At 36.9% G+C, this 13,860-nt stretch overlaps 1 protein-coding gene across 1 annotated transcript; it reads left to right on the top strand.

Moving 5' to 3' along the window:
* Nucleotides 1-6,785: 6,785 nt before the first annotated feature.
* LOTGIDRAFT_170624 (hypothetical protein) lies at nucleotides 6,786-7,415 on the top strand (the record flags this gene model as incomplete). The annotated part of the gene is made up of 1 exon (XM_009046448.1): nucleotides 6,786-7,415. One exon carries the CDS (start codon nucleotides 6,786-6,788, stop codon nucleotides 7,413-7,415), a length of 630 nt encoding a protein of 209 aa, XP_009044696.1.
* Nucleotides 7,416-13,860: the final 6,445 nt, after the last annotated feature.

Here is a 13,860-nt window from a genome sequence, read left to right as displayed (position 1 = left end):
TCATTGTCCCCCACTTTATTTTCACAAATCTAAATGTCTACCTTTTTTGTCAAAATATGTGTCAGAATGCACAAAATTCATTTTTTCTAAAATTTTCTTGAGAGAACCCTGTAAGACGCTCTATGAGAGGCTTGCGACTCTGCCCCCTATTTGTACCCCCAGTCTCGGAAGGCTACGTCCCTTAAACTATTGAAATTTAAGTCACTTTTTTTGGTTTGTCGCGTGTGTTGTGTATGTTGAGCAGCAATGAAGGGTGTGGTGCCAGGCGGGGTATCCTTACTCTTCTAGCCACTTTTCATTATGAAATACTTAGGCCTACTTGCTGTGGAAAGTTCATTAGCTGCTACCAATGTTTCGCCAAAATGTTTTTGTTTTTGGATTTTGGGTTTCGTTGTCGTTTTGCGATTAGGATCGTTAGTATTTGCTTATTTATGAATCAGTGGACACGCCATCTTTGTCTAATAGGATTTCAGTCTATATTTAATGGCACCTGGTTACTTTCAGTTAAGCGACTTCTGAAGTTTTAAAATATGTTCTTTACAACTTCATCCAGATCCAGGCAGTCCTAAATGAGACATGTTTCCCAATTAAGACCAGATAATAGGCCTATATACAATCTCCATCAATCTTTCAAAGGTAGCAGGAGTGTTTGTGAGAACTCCGTGAGCATCACCATAAATTGTATATCCGTCTTATTCAACTCAACTTGGAAAAATCCAAATTGGAGATGCACGCAAGAAAATAAATATAATCCTGAGAGACCATCTATCGACTCGTAGGTGCGAGGTACTGTTACTTTTTTTTAAGTCGTCTATAAGCAACACAAAATCTTGTCGAGTCATATTTCTTCTTGACAAGACCTGGGCTATAACGTAAGGCAATATATATAACGACGTATAACAGCGAAAACATCGAAAATAGGACTGTAAAGGTATCAGGAAGATAGTGTTCTTACTGGCTTCAAATTTTTGAGGACTGTGTAGTCCTAAATTGTTATCCCTTCATAGATAACAGTATACTTGATTTGGGGACTTAATACAAAAACCGCTTTTTTTCATATCCGGCATGACGTCCATTCTCTCCAGTTATACACATAAGATTAAAACTAAAGGGAAAGAATTGAAATGATAATAGTTTCAGACCACAACTAGTGTCCTTCACATAAGTGTCGTTGATACATTGTTGAACAGCTAGAAAATGAATCGGAACTACAAAGGTTGACTGTAAATCATTCATACTCAAGCAATGCCTCGAACCATTTATCACTTAAAGACCAGATGGAAGATGCAACTTCCGCTGCTGAGAAATACAGACAGTTTCTTACCACAAAGCCACCAATGTATTTCTAACTAAATCTACTAGGTAAGCACACTAATTTATTTTATTTCAAAACTCAAAAGACATCATCTTTACCTTTTAATGAAGCAGCAATCCATCACAAATGTTACAAAACATCAACTGCCAAGATCAAAATTCTCGCAAGAATAACAAATATTCTACTTTCAAATGCATGCAGAAAACAAAAATAGCAATGCCATCGTAATACGCCCACATTTGTAATGGCAGCTAAATTGTCCGGGAGGTTGACACGAGTTATCAGTAAATGAATGTTTCTGAGAGTGAAATTTTCAAATTCCATGGGTTTTGTTTACAATTCAAGAACAAGGGCAATAACTCATATTAAGTATTTTTTGATTCGTCTGATTTTCAATAGGGTTCATCCTTGGGTGATTACAAACACTCACACCAAGTTTCATCAAAATCCATCAAGAAACCAGCTCTCTATCGTGTCCACAAACAATTCAAGAACAAGGGCAATAACTCATGGTAAATATTTTTCGATTCGTCTGATTTACAATAGGGTTCATCCTTTGGTGATTACAGACACTCACAACAAGTTTCGTCAAAATCCATTAAGAAACCAGCTCTCTATCGTGTCCACAAACAATTGTGGACAGAAAGGCAGACATTAATGTGTGGGCGTATACAAACTGAACACAATCCGGCAATAGTTGTCATATGAATGCACCAGATTTTTCAATTCCAAGTCAATACTTTTGCATTTGCAATTATATTGTTGATTCCCCTTTTTATACGCCCAAATGGAATTGTGGACGTATATTGCCGTTGCCACTGCCCATCGGTCTGTCGGTCCGTCCTTATTTCTTGTGAGCACTATAGAGTCTACAGTTTTTATCTGATTTTAATGAAATTTGGTGTGATCATTTATATTCATGAGATCTTGGTCAAGTTTGAATTTGACGATTTAAATGAAATATGGTGTGATCATTTATAGTGATAGGATCTTGGTCAAGTTCTAATTTGACAATTCTTTGATGAACAGTTTTTGAGTTATTGCCATTGACTTGAATAAACAAGTGAAAATTTAAGAAACAACAGTTTTATGGATATAAACTTCTATTAATTAGTTAAACACAACTTTTCACTACACATATACAGGTAACGTTCTCCAGTGATGATTAATCATAAAAAACTAATAACTCCTTATAAAACTTCACAGCTCAACAAAATACAACATAAACTCACATATTATTAGGGATTAACAGTTGGATTAGACTAACTTAGTATAACATCTGATTTTAATGAAAATTTGGTTTGATCATTTATATTGATGTGAATTTATTAGATTTCGGGGAAGGGAGGGTTTGATTCTCCCAAATGTACAGGCCTAGGGTGGAGCAGACACTTTATTTAGAAATTAGGATTAAGGGTCTTGATATTGGGTTTTCTTCTGTTCTTATTCTGATCTGAAATTAGAAAAAATAACTCGCCCGATGGGCGAGAAGTATAGTATCTGTTATGTACTGATTGTTTTTAGTTTACTATGGACAATATTATCATTTAAGTTCATCGAATTCGATGATTTTTCAATGAAGGGTTTTGGGGTTATTGCTTTTGGTTCAAAAATATTTTGTGGAGTAAATATATATAATAAATACCAACAAAAGTATTATGAAAATCTTTGAAATAATAAAATTCTTATTTAAGTTACTATAAAGACTGTTATTATTTCTGCCACCTGCCAGTGGGCGAATCTTACCTTGCCTATCAAACTATCTTTAGCTCTGTCTAAGTATCACCGTAATATGGACGTATTTCGCATATTAGCAAACATTTAATCTAATTATTGTTTATTATCAGGCAATAAAATAACTAAAAAACCAAAATCAATTTTTTTAGGATTCTTTGATGATGAGTTTCATGAGGTGCATTCAGGAAACCGTAGAATATCATGAAATTGGGAAAACTTAGCGGCTCAATCTCATTCTGAACAACTGCGAGGAAGAATAGTTCTTCAGATCATTCATACTCAATCAATGTCTCGACACATTTACTTGGTAAAAATCATCAAGAAGATCATACTATATTACATGCGAAAAAAAAGTAAAAGAAAACTGAATTAGAAATATTTAACCAAACATTTTGTCTTCTTTTAATTCAGTGATTATTATTGTTAACAGGAAAGAGACGTGCTTTTGTTTTTGTTTCTTAAAAATTTATATTTTTACTCCCTTTTGTCTACAAAACATTTAATATAACAATTTATTACCTATATATTTACTTTTTTTTACATCATCAATGTGCATATTGATTCAAACAAACAGCTCATAATAAATGCATAGACCCCTTGTTTTATGTGTATGTGAGTTACCATAAAGTAGCCTACAGAAACAAATAAACTGGATATTAAAGTGTATTTCAAAGAAACTGATACTCATCAACTCTTGCACAAGAGCTCCTTTCACCCAAAACATACCTTTTCTGGTATAATTAAGTCACAAGTTTTACGATTTCATCGAATTTGTACAAGATCTTCTGATTTCAACCAAGCCTGTACGATTGTTTTCTCAAAACTGAAAGAGCGTGGGTACTCTAAACGATTTTCACGAAACATAAAAAATTCCACCTTAGCACAGATAGCAGCTAAAAACAGACTTTATGCCGAAGTACCTCCAGGTTTAAGATGTGCTCCATGTTCGTCCAGTAGATGCAAAACATGTCCCTTTATATCAGAAACTCATTATTTTGTAAGCAACTCTACGAATAAAAGGTACCCGATCCAGGAACATCTAACATGTGAACATTCGAATGTAATATATTTAATTTCATGCAAGAAATGCCCCAAACAATATGTAGGAGAAACTAAACTAAGAATAATTTACGAACTCGTTTTAATGCTCATAGGTCGGACATCAAATTAAAGAAAGACAAGCCTGTTTCTAATCATTTCAACCTCGACGACCATTCAATAGACGATCTCACCCTAATCCCAATTAAGCGCATAGAAATTGACTTGCCCGAAGATGAAACTACCAAATTCAGTCAATCTAGGGAAGCCCATTGGATTGAGACATTGAATACAGCACGATCTATAGGACTAAATATTCACCACAGTGTAGGCATAGCACCCTTTGTTGTCCCGTTCAATACAACCAGCAATCGAGCAAGCAAGATAGTTCATGCCCACTATCAGAGCCTTCAAGAGAAATTCCCCCATGTCTATAAGCAGAAAATGATAGTTGCATATTCAAAAAAAAAGAACTTAAATGATAATATTTTTCATAGTAAACTAAAAACAATCAGTACATAACAGATACTATACTGCTCGCCCATCCGGCGAGTTATTTTTTTCTAATTTCAGATCAGAATAAGAACAGAAGAAAACCCAACATCAAGACCCTTTTTTAGATCCTAATTTCTAAATAAAGTGTCTGCTCCACCCTAGGCCTGTACATTTGGGAGAATCAAACCCCCCTTCCCCGAAACCTATTATATGCAACACTCTCGCTATTAATATGGTCATCCACCCAACTATCATCAATCCCGTCAACAGAACTAGGCCTGCATAATCAACAATTTCATCATTCAGGGCAATAACTCAAATAAAACATTTTTAAAATTTTGTCAAGAGGTAGGCCTACCTCCACTATTCGGGATTTTCGACACTTTTAATCATCAAAACTAAAGCAAATAATTTACACGATGTGGTGAATGATATGTGTATCGCTTCCTTGACTTAGTGCACGAAAAACAGCCTTCTAGTGGAGTGGATAAACGCAAAATTTCACCAAACTATTTCACTTGGTGAAAAAAGCATGAAATTTGGCTCAAAATGTTGGTCGGATGGTACAGTTGGTCCAAGGGCTTCGATCGATTCAAAAACATTCTATGTTCATCACGATTTTTGCCATTTTCAAAATGGCTGCTACTAAAACAAAATGGCGACATTTAGCTTATGGATCTTTCTCATAACAAGCTGATTTTTAAGGATAGGTTCAGGAATATGCCTAGAATTATATTAGAATAACATACGAAAAGTCCTCATTAATCGTCTCAATTCCTTTTTTCCTAATCCAAAATGGCCACCATTTCCTAAATTCTTATTACTTTGCAACTAGATAACCCAAATACAGATTTTACATGTCTAAATATATGTTTTTCTTTAGAAACTTAAAAATATACTTATTTATATATTTTGAAACATACAAGTAGCTATAAAACGCCCTCCCAAAATCAAAATGGCCATCATTTTTAATTTCATATCAATGTCATGGACCCTAACTACTCCACTTTGGATTTTTTGAAGTAAAAATATTTGTATTCATATGATTGTTGACTTGTTCATGTACTAAGAAGTATTTCGATGCATTTTTAAACATATAGAAACTTTTCAAAATTCATAGAAACCATTGGAAACTTATATAAACTATTGGGAACTAATTCTAGAAAATTATGGAATCACATTTAGAACAAAAAGATTATTATAGAATATTCTTGAACTGATCGAAGCTCTTGGAAGATTTTGGAACTTGGAAAGTTTTGGAAAAGCGAATATAATGTATTGATTAAAAACAAAAGAGACCAAGAAACATACACCAATAGAAAAATTTAAGAGAAAACAATCAGAAAAGTCAATAAAATGCTGACATTAATTCTGCAGAATTGTGGACTAATGGTTGTTCCGCCAGAATTTGCAATCGAATTTTTTTTGACAGAAGAGGAAAGTAATAAAAAGGTTTTAGAATGGATCCAGAACAGCGGGGGAAAGAACAACCTTGAAATTTTGATAATGGATGTGCATTGTATGATCTGTAAAGAACAAATCAGCTGATACAGTTGTAGTTGGGGGGGAAGGGACAGGGAACAAGTCAAGGAAATGTTCCACAGTGTCTAAATGAAAATCTACATGTCTTGGAGTAACTATGTCTGATGTAAGACAAGCATATGATCTGGTTGCAACTGAAGCCGTGTATCACCAAACATGTGATCAATCTTTTCTTCAGAAGGAGAGTGGGGAAAATATTAACAGGAAACATTTCAGAATCTACGTAAGATGATCGATGATCATGCAAAATATTAGTCCTGTATAGTGAGTTTCCGTTAATTTAGCACACAACATACTTCGTGAAAATGGAACAGTGATAAAAATTATCAGATGCTGAGAACCATAGCACTTATTGTTACATTATCGAATGGTGATTGGGACTAATGTTATCGACTGTACTTGTTGTCTGAATCATACATAAACTCTGACTGATTCCCCTTACCTACGTAAGCCATTTTATCCCGTGCTTGTGCACACCCATGGCAGTCCACCTTTTGTATTCATACCTATTGTATCTAAGTTGCTGTTCTGATTAAACCTTAACTTCCTTATGACTTGTCAATCATACAATCATATCATGGTGTCAGAAGTGCCAAAACTTTAGAATCAACGTGAGTTATAATTGGAGATCTGTTCGTAATATTTTCTATCGAAATTCATGAAAGATGCCAAAATTCAACCCACCGGAGCAGTTCAACTTTATCAAACAGATTGGCCACAATGGAAAAGAAGATTTTTGAGGTATCGAACATCTATTAAACTCGGTGTCGAGGAAGGTGCTATACAGGTCAGTTCTCTGATATATGCCATGGGGAATGAAGCGGAGAATACCTTCAGTTCCTTCACTTTTGCTGCCGGGGAGAGGGACGAAGACTTTGATACTGTTTTGCAGAAATTCGAAGCTCATTTTATCCCAAAGCTGAATCACATACACGAAAGAGCCGTATTTAACTCTTCAAAACAACAAGAATCTACCGAAACCTTCGTCAGACACTTGTATGAGATGGCTGAGAGGTGTAACTACGGACAGGAGCAAAAGAAAGAAAATATCAGAGACAGCTTAGTGGTCGGAATCCTGGATAAGGACTTGTCTGAACGACTTCAACTTGAAGAAGCCGATCTCGACACTGCTACTCAAATGGTGAGACAGTCCGAGCTAATTAAAAGTCAAGTCAAGGTCCAGGAGAATGGTGCGACTAATGGTGCAACCAGTTCAGTGGTAGAAGAAGTGTATCGAAGAAAACCACAAAACAAAAGACCTCCGTCAGCTTCGGAAAATTCGTACTGAAACAAACCTCAATTCTCACGCAGTAGGGTATGTAATAATTGTGGTTCACAACATGGAAATAATAGATGTCCTGCTAGAGGTAGGCGATGTCATGGATGCAATCGCTACAATCACTTTAGGAAACGCTGTCGTAGTGCCAGCGGTAAACACTTTGAAGAAGTAATCTCAGATACAGAAGAAACCCATCAGACATTTTTGCTCGGATCCATATGTAGTTCGGAGTGTGATTCGACTTCAAAATGGACGATTCAATTAGAGATGGGAAAAACGGTAATAACTTTCAAAATCGACACTGGAGCTGATACTTCGATTATTTCTGAACAGTGCTATAACGCTCTAAACGTTAAACCCAACCTCGAAGTAGGTAGGTAGATGACAAGTTAACGTTCGCTTCCAGCGGATGCTGATATCGCAAACTAGGTATTCGTAGTAGGTGGTAGTTGGATTGGTTCAAATTGGATGATTCTGTGTTGTTGGTTTGGTTGTTGATTCTTCGTTAGATCTGGTCGGGTCGAATGACATGGCAGTGAAACTCGGCCCTGGATGGTGTGGCGTGAGTTACTCGATCTCCTTCATTCTTCCAAATTCGTTCTATTCATAGTATTTCTTGTTGATTAGTAGTCGAATGGTAGTCGTTGGTTTGGTTTGGTTAGATTATCTGTTATCTGTTGAAGTTTCCAAAGCAAGACTTTATAGTCCTGGTGGCCAATTGGTTTCAGTGGGACAATTTCAAACGATAGTGTGCTATAAAGGAGAAAACTTAACATTTCCTGTCATTCGTGGAAATGTCAGTAATTTGCTGGGCCGAAACCTTATCGAATCTTTGGATTTAGTGAAACGTGTATATGAAATAAACACACGAATATTCAACACTGGTGGACACAGAAACTGTGAACCAGTTAAGATAGTACTTTGGGATGACGCAATTCCATTTAATTTACCAACTGCTCGACGTGTGTCTTTCCCGTTGCTGCCAAAGGTCGAAGCAGAACTTAATCGTATGCAGTCTGAAGACATAATTGAACGCATAACAGTGCCAACAGAGTGGTGTAGTCCGATGGTTCCTGTCATCAAAAAGGTCAAGTCCGAATCTGCGTTGACCTGAAAAAGTTAAACCAGTCCGTCAAGAGAGAGAAATACATACTACCAAATTTAGAAGATGTTGCTCCAAAACTAGTTGGTTGCACTGTCTTTAGTGCATTAGATGCTGCCCATGGTTTTCACCAGCTACCCTTGGAAGAAAAAAGTTCCAAACTGATAACGTTCATTACACCACTTGGTCGGTTTCGTTTCAAACGATTGCCATTTGGTATAACGTCTGCACCGGAAATCTTTCAACGGAAAATGACTGAAATGACTAGATCGGCGCAGCAGTGTGTATGGACATCATAATTTTTGGAAGAGATAATGAGGAACATGACACTCGTTTAAACCAAGTTTTCGATAAACTCTCACAAGCTGGTGTGCGGTTAAACAGAGAGAAGTGTCAAATTAGAAAACCTGAAATAACTTACTTTGGTCATATCAACTCGAGCGGTGTCAGTCCAAATCCAAATAAAGTGAAAGCTATCAGTGAACTCCCACCTCCAAAAGACGTTACCGAATTAAGGCGTTTACTAGGCTCCATAAACTATTTGGGTAGATTTCTGGACAATCTTTCGCACACATTCAGCCCAATGACAGAACTTTTGAAGTCAGACGTCGTGTGGTTCTGGGGGCCTCAACAGCAAGCTGCGTTGGAAAAGGTAAAAGAAATGCTCACATCAACACCAGCACTAGCCTTCTACGATTCAAACAAACGTACGGTGGTTTCAGCAGACGCAAGCAGCTATGGCATGGTGGAGCTCTTTTTCAACGACAGAATGATGGTGCGCTCAAACCAAAAGAGATACCTAATCGGATTAGATCAGTTCATATTAATCACGGATCATAAACTATTAATCCCGTTGATGAACTCCTCCGACCTAAATCAAACACCAATCCGATGTCAATGCTTACTGCTAAGATTACGCCGTTTCAACGCTGTAGCAGAGTACGTTCCAGGTAAAGAGCTAATAATTCCAGAAATGCTGTCGCGCAGCCCACTCTCAGCGGAGGAAGTAACGTCATCGTTAGAAGAAGACATCGAATTATTGGTTAACTTTGTGGAATCCCGCATGGGCTAGTGATAGGAAACAACAGCAGATTAGAGAGGAAACCTCGAGTGATTTCGTCTTGCAAACTGTCGTCAAACTTACTCAAGTGGTTGGCCTGATAATATTCAAAATACTCCGGACAAAGTTCGCAAGTATTTCCCATCACGAAATGAACTTTCAACCGATAAAGGCCTGCTGCTATTCAGAGATCGAATCGTCATTCCTTCATCCCTTCGCAAGGATATATTGGACACCATCCATGGTGGACATTTAGGCATAACCAAATGCTTGGAAAAAGCCCGTACAACAGTTTGGTGGCCCGGAATTTCTACCGACATTAAATCACTGATATCAAATTGTGATTTTTGTCAAATTCATCAACCATCACAACGTCATGAACCACTCAAACTAACACCATTACCAGAGCTTCCTTGGTCAAAACTCGGAACAGATATACTGGAACTCAACAATCGTCACTACATTGTTGTAATAGACTATTACTCAAGGTACATTGAGCTCGCTGCCCTAAATAACCTTCAAAGTGCAACTGTGGTTGACAAACTCAAAAGTATTTTTGCAAGATGGGGCGTTCCAAAAATCTTAGTTTCGGACATCGCAACTCAATACACATCATCGTTTCAAGAGTTTGCCAAGCAGTACAACAAGTGTGTTTACTAGTCCTCACAATCCACAGGCTAATGGTGAATCAGAGATGGCAGTCAAGATTGCTAAGAAAATTTTAAACCAGAATGGCCCTCTATTATTATTGCTGGCTTACGGAAGTACGCCAGTGGCTTCCCTGGTATGAGTCCAGCGCAATTACTCATGGGTCGTCAAATGCGCACTCCGGTTACTAACAAAAACCTAAAACCAAAATGGCCAGCTCATTCAACTGTTAAAAAGGCAGATGAAAAGTACAAGTCAAAGACAAAATTCTACTACAATCGTCATCATGGTGTCCGTACTTTACCCAAAGTTACACCAGGTGACCTCGTTCGTGTTAAACTGGACGGAGAGAAGCAATGGGGTAACCAAACAATTTAAGTCGGATCTTAAATAAAGACTCTACACAACGTCGTAATCGTCGTCATGTGATGAAAATCCCTATTTCAAATAGTCAGTCTAAAAGTAAAACAACACAATCTCCTGAATTCAAGACTCCACCACCGCAGACGAATACACCAGATTCCAGTTTAAAGAAAACGACAAATCCAGTGAGTCATTAAACCAATGTTTCAAGCTCGTCGAATGAAGTTCCAAAGACTACACGAGGCCGAAGTGTCCGTCGCCCGTTAAAATTCAATGATTAGTTTGACGAACTTTAAAGGGGAAGATGTTACATTATCGAATGGTGATTGTGACTAATGTTATCGACTGTACTTGTGGTCTGAATCATACATAAACTCTGACTGATTCCCCGTACGTACGTGAGCCATTTTATCCCGTGCTTGTGCACACCCATGACAGTCCACCTTTTGTATTCATACCTATTGTAAGTTGCTGTTCTGATTAAACCTTAACTTCCTTATGAGTTGTCAATCATACAATCATAACACTTATAATACCAGAGTGGGAAGTGTCAATTGTTATAGATATTGCTATGCTGCAGTAATCGTGTCACAGTATCCAACATTCGTGAATTTCAGCATGCCACAGGAGACACTTGCTGTGACTGTGTATGATTCGGTCTCTGTAATCTATCGTTAGGGCAAGAGAAAGGCTGTCAATATAGTAAAAACGAGACTAAGTACCTTCACAGACCTTGGAAGCATCCATGACAAGGTAAAAAGAGCTGAAGAAGCCTCCATTCTTTATTAGACTGTAGAGCCAGCAGTTTCCAATCTCTAACGTCACAAAGCACATAGGCAATTGGTCTCTGAGTTTATTTCAACTAGAAAGTCTATCCCCGACTAGTGTTACAACAAAGTAACATTTATCTTACAGTCCGAAAGGATAACTCTTTACCTTCAACAGAACGGGGATGGCAATATTACACCTGTCGAGACACACCTTGCTGAACATGGATACATGTGGGATCAATCAAGTAAATGGAGTGGCCTCACCATCTCAAAGAGGACATTGACACTTAAGATACAACATTACAGGATAATGAATGACGTACCAGAGACATTCTGTCCGTAAAATCCATTTATTTTTTTGCCAGAATATATAGAAATTCGCTAAATCCAACTGGAAATTCAAAGTTTTTGAATCTTTATCATTTTTTGAGCTTCTTTGTTTCTTGAACTCAATTCTAAATTGTCGCCATTTTGTTTTGGTGGCAGCCATTTTGAAAAAGCAAAAATCTGAATGGCCAACGATATTTTTTATTCAGGTAGGCCCTACTCATCAAATGAAATATTTTACTCACTATCAGCTCCACTATTCCCACTGATGAGCATCATATTGCGGCCGCATTAATGAAAACTTTTACACTTTACAATGTTTTGAATGTGTGTTATTTCGATTTAAGAACCACGCGTATTAATTTCGATTTAAGAACCACGCGTATTATAGCTTCGTATACAATGGGGGTGTTATCACTGGTGTTTGTCTTGAAAAATGTTCGAAGCACTGAATTTGAGGGATAATGCACAAACTCTCGTCAGCTTCCGTAAGTTGAATCATCCTCGATAATATAGGGTCGAGGCAGAGTTTTAGAAAAACATAAAAACGTAGAGCCCATCTTGGTACACTCCCAATCTTTTGAACTCCTTGTACAAACACACTTACAGGAGCTCTCCTCCACGAGAAGAGAAGCATTAGTTAATGCTCAAAAGGGAACAGGTCACAGGTTTTTTGTCACGGAACATTTTGAAATTATTTATTGCTTTTTATGCAACAATACGTTGTTTTTTAGATGACTTATTTTAATATCACTCCTACTAGACTTAGTGCCCATTCGTATACGCTAGTATCCCAGTTTAGAGCCTTTTATTTGTCACACAAGGTTGGTTTGGTACCACAAAGCTGGTTTCGTACAAAGGATATTTTTGTAAGTTTTATATTAACCGCATGTTTGTTTCTGTTACTGTATGTAATGTACATAATCTTGTCGTTATAACATTCCGGGCTCAATGTTAGAATGACTCTGTCCTAAGTGATAACCCATGAAGATTATTAACACAACAAATTGGCATCCATAACCTCAATCTCTTTCGAGTATGCAATCAAATATAGACCTACTGTTCTAGTGAACTAGATCATAATATATGACTATGTGAACCGTGCAACCATGTGTGCCAGTTGCTTTAAGTATAAGCCCATTCATAAACCAGAGAGCGAATAGGACAATATCACGTGACATTGATTACATATTATACTAAACACAAGCTTTGTGCTATTTTTGTGGTTCCGATAACGTTATACTTCACTCGAGGCATGGATAGCGGGAATTCCCCTAACCGTTAACCATACTGCCGCTTAAAGAAATCAGCTGATCGTAGTAAATCAATTCAGCGTTTTAAATGACAGTGTTTACTGTGGGCCTAGGTCTAACTCTGCATTCAATGTCAATAAATATGTTTTTCTCAAAAAACGAGGATAATATTTGTAAGAATTAGCTTTAATTAGCTTTATTTTATCAATTCAACGAGACAAATAATATCACCCAACTAAGATAATAGGTATAAAGATTTAATCTATCAACACCCTTTTAGTCGATTGTGGAAAAATCGAATTTTACCGATAATTTGTATGTGGATAGAAGTATCTGGCACTGATTAGAATATAAAGTATAAGGCCCTATTGTATTTATGTAGGCTGGACCTGCCCCTAATACAACACACTTTCCTCCGAGTTTCAACCGATACAAAATGTCCTGAAATAGTTTTCTGAACTGTTTGCCCAAAAAATAAAACAACTTTCAAGTTGATGTTTTTATTTTCATCTTTGTAAAATTATTTAAAGACTAGGCTAGGCCTATCAGAAATAGTTTTTTTTTAGATAAGGTTCCGATTAAAATAACTATATCAGTCTACAACTGGCTTACTATGTTCAACATAGAGCTAGCGATTTTGACTCCTGTAGTCTAATGTTGAATATGGGCCTAGATTTGGCTTGGTCTCTCAGTTTTTTTTTTACAAACTTTGTTTTTCTTTGAATCAAACTATTTGAACGAGATATTATGCCTATTTGTAAACTTTGCTTTACCGCAATTTTACACGATATACTTTCTAATTTAGAGTTTATTCGACTTTTTGGGCATCTAATAGTGCCCAATTAAAGACCTTTGGTACTGTTTCATCCTCGTGTGGCTTAATTATGTCTATGCTCAGGCCTATGCTGTGCTGGATAATTAAAATCGCATA

This window comes from Lottia gigantea, assembly GCF_000327385.1.
Source record: "Lottia gigantea unplaced genomic scaffold LOTGIsca_101, whole genome shotgun sequence".
In the NCBI taxonomy this organism is placed as follows: domain Eukaryota; kingdom Metazoa; phylum Mollusca; class Gastropoda; family Lottiidae; genus Lottia; species Lottia gigantea.
This window is presented reverse-complemented; position numbering and strand designations above follow the sequence as displayed.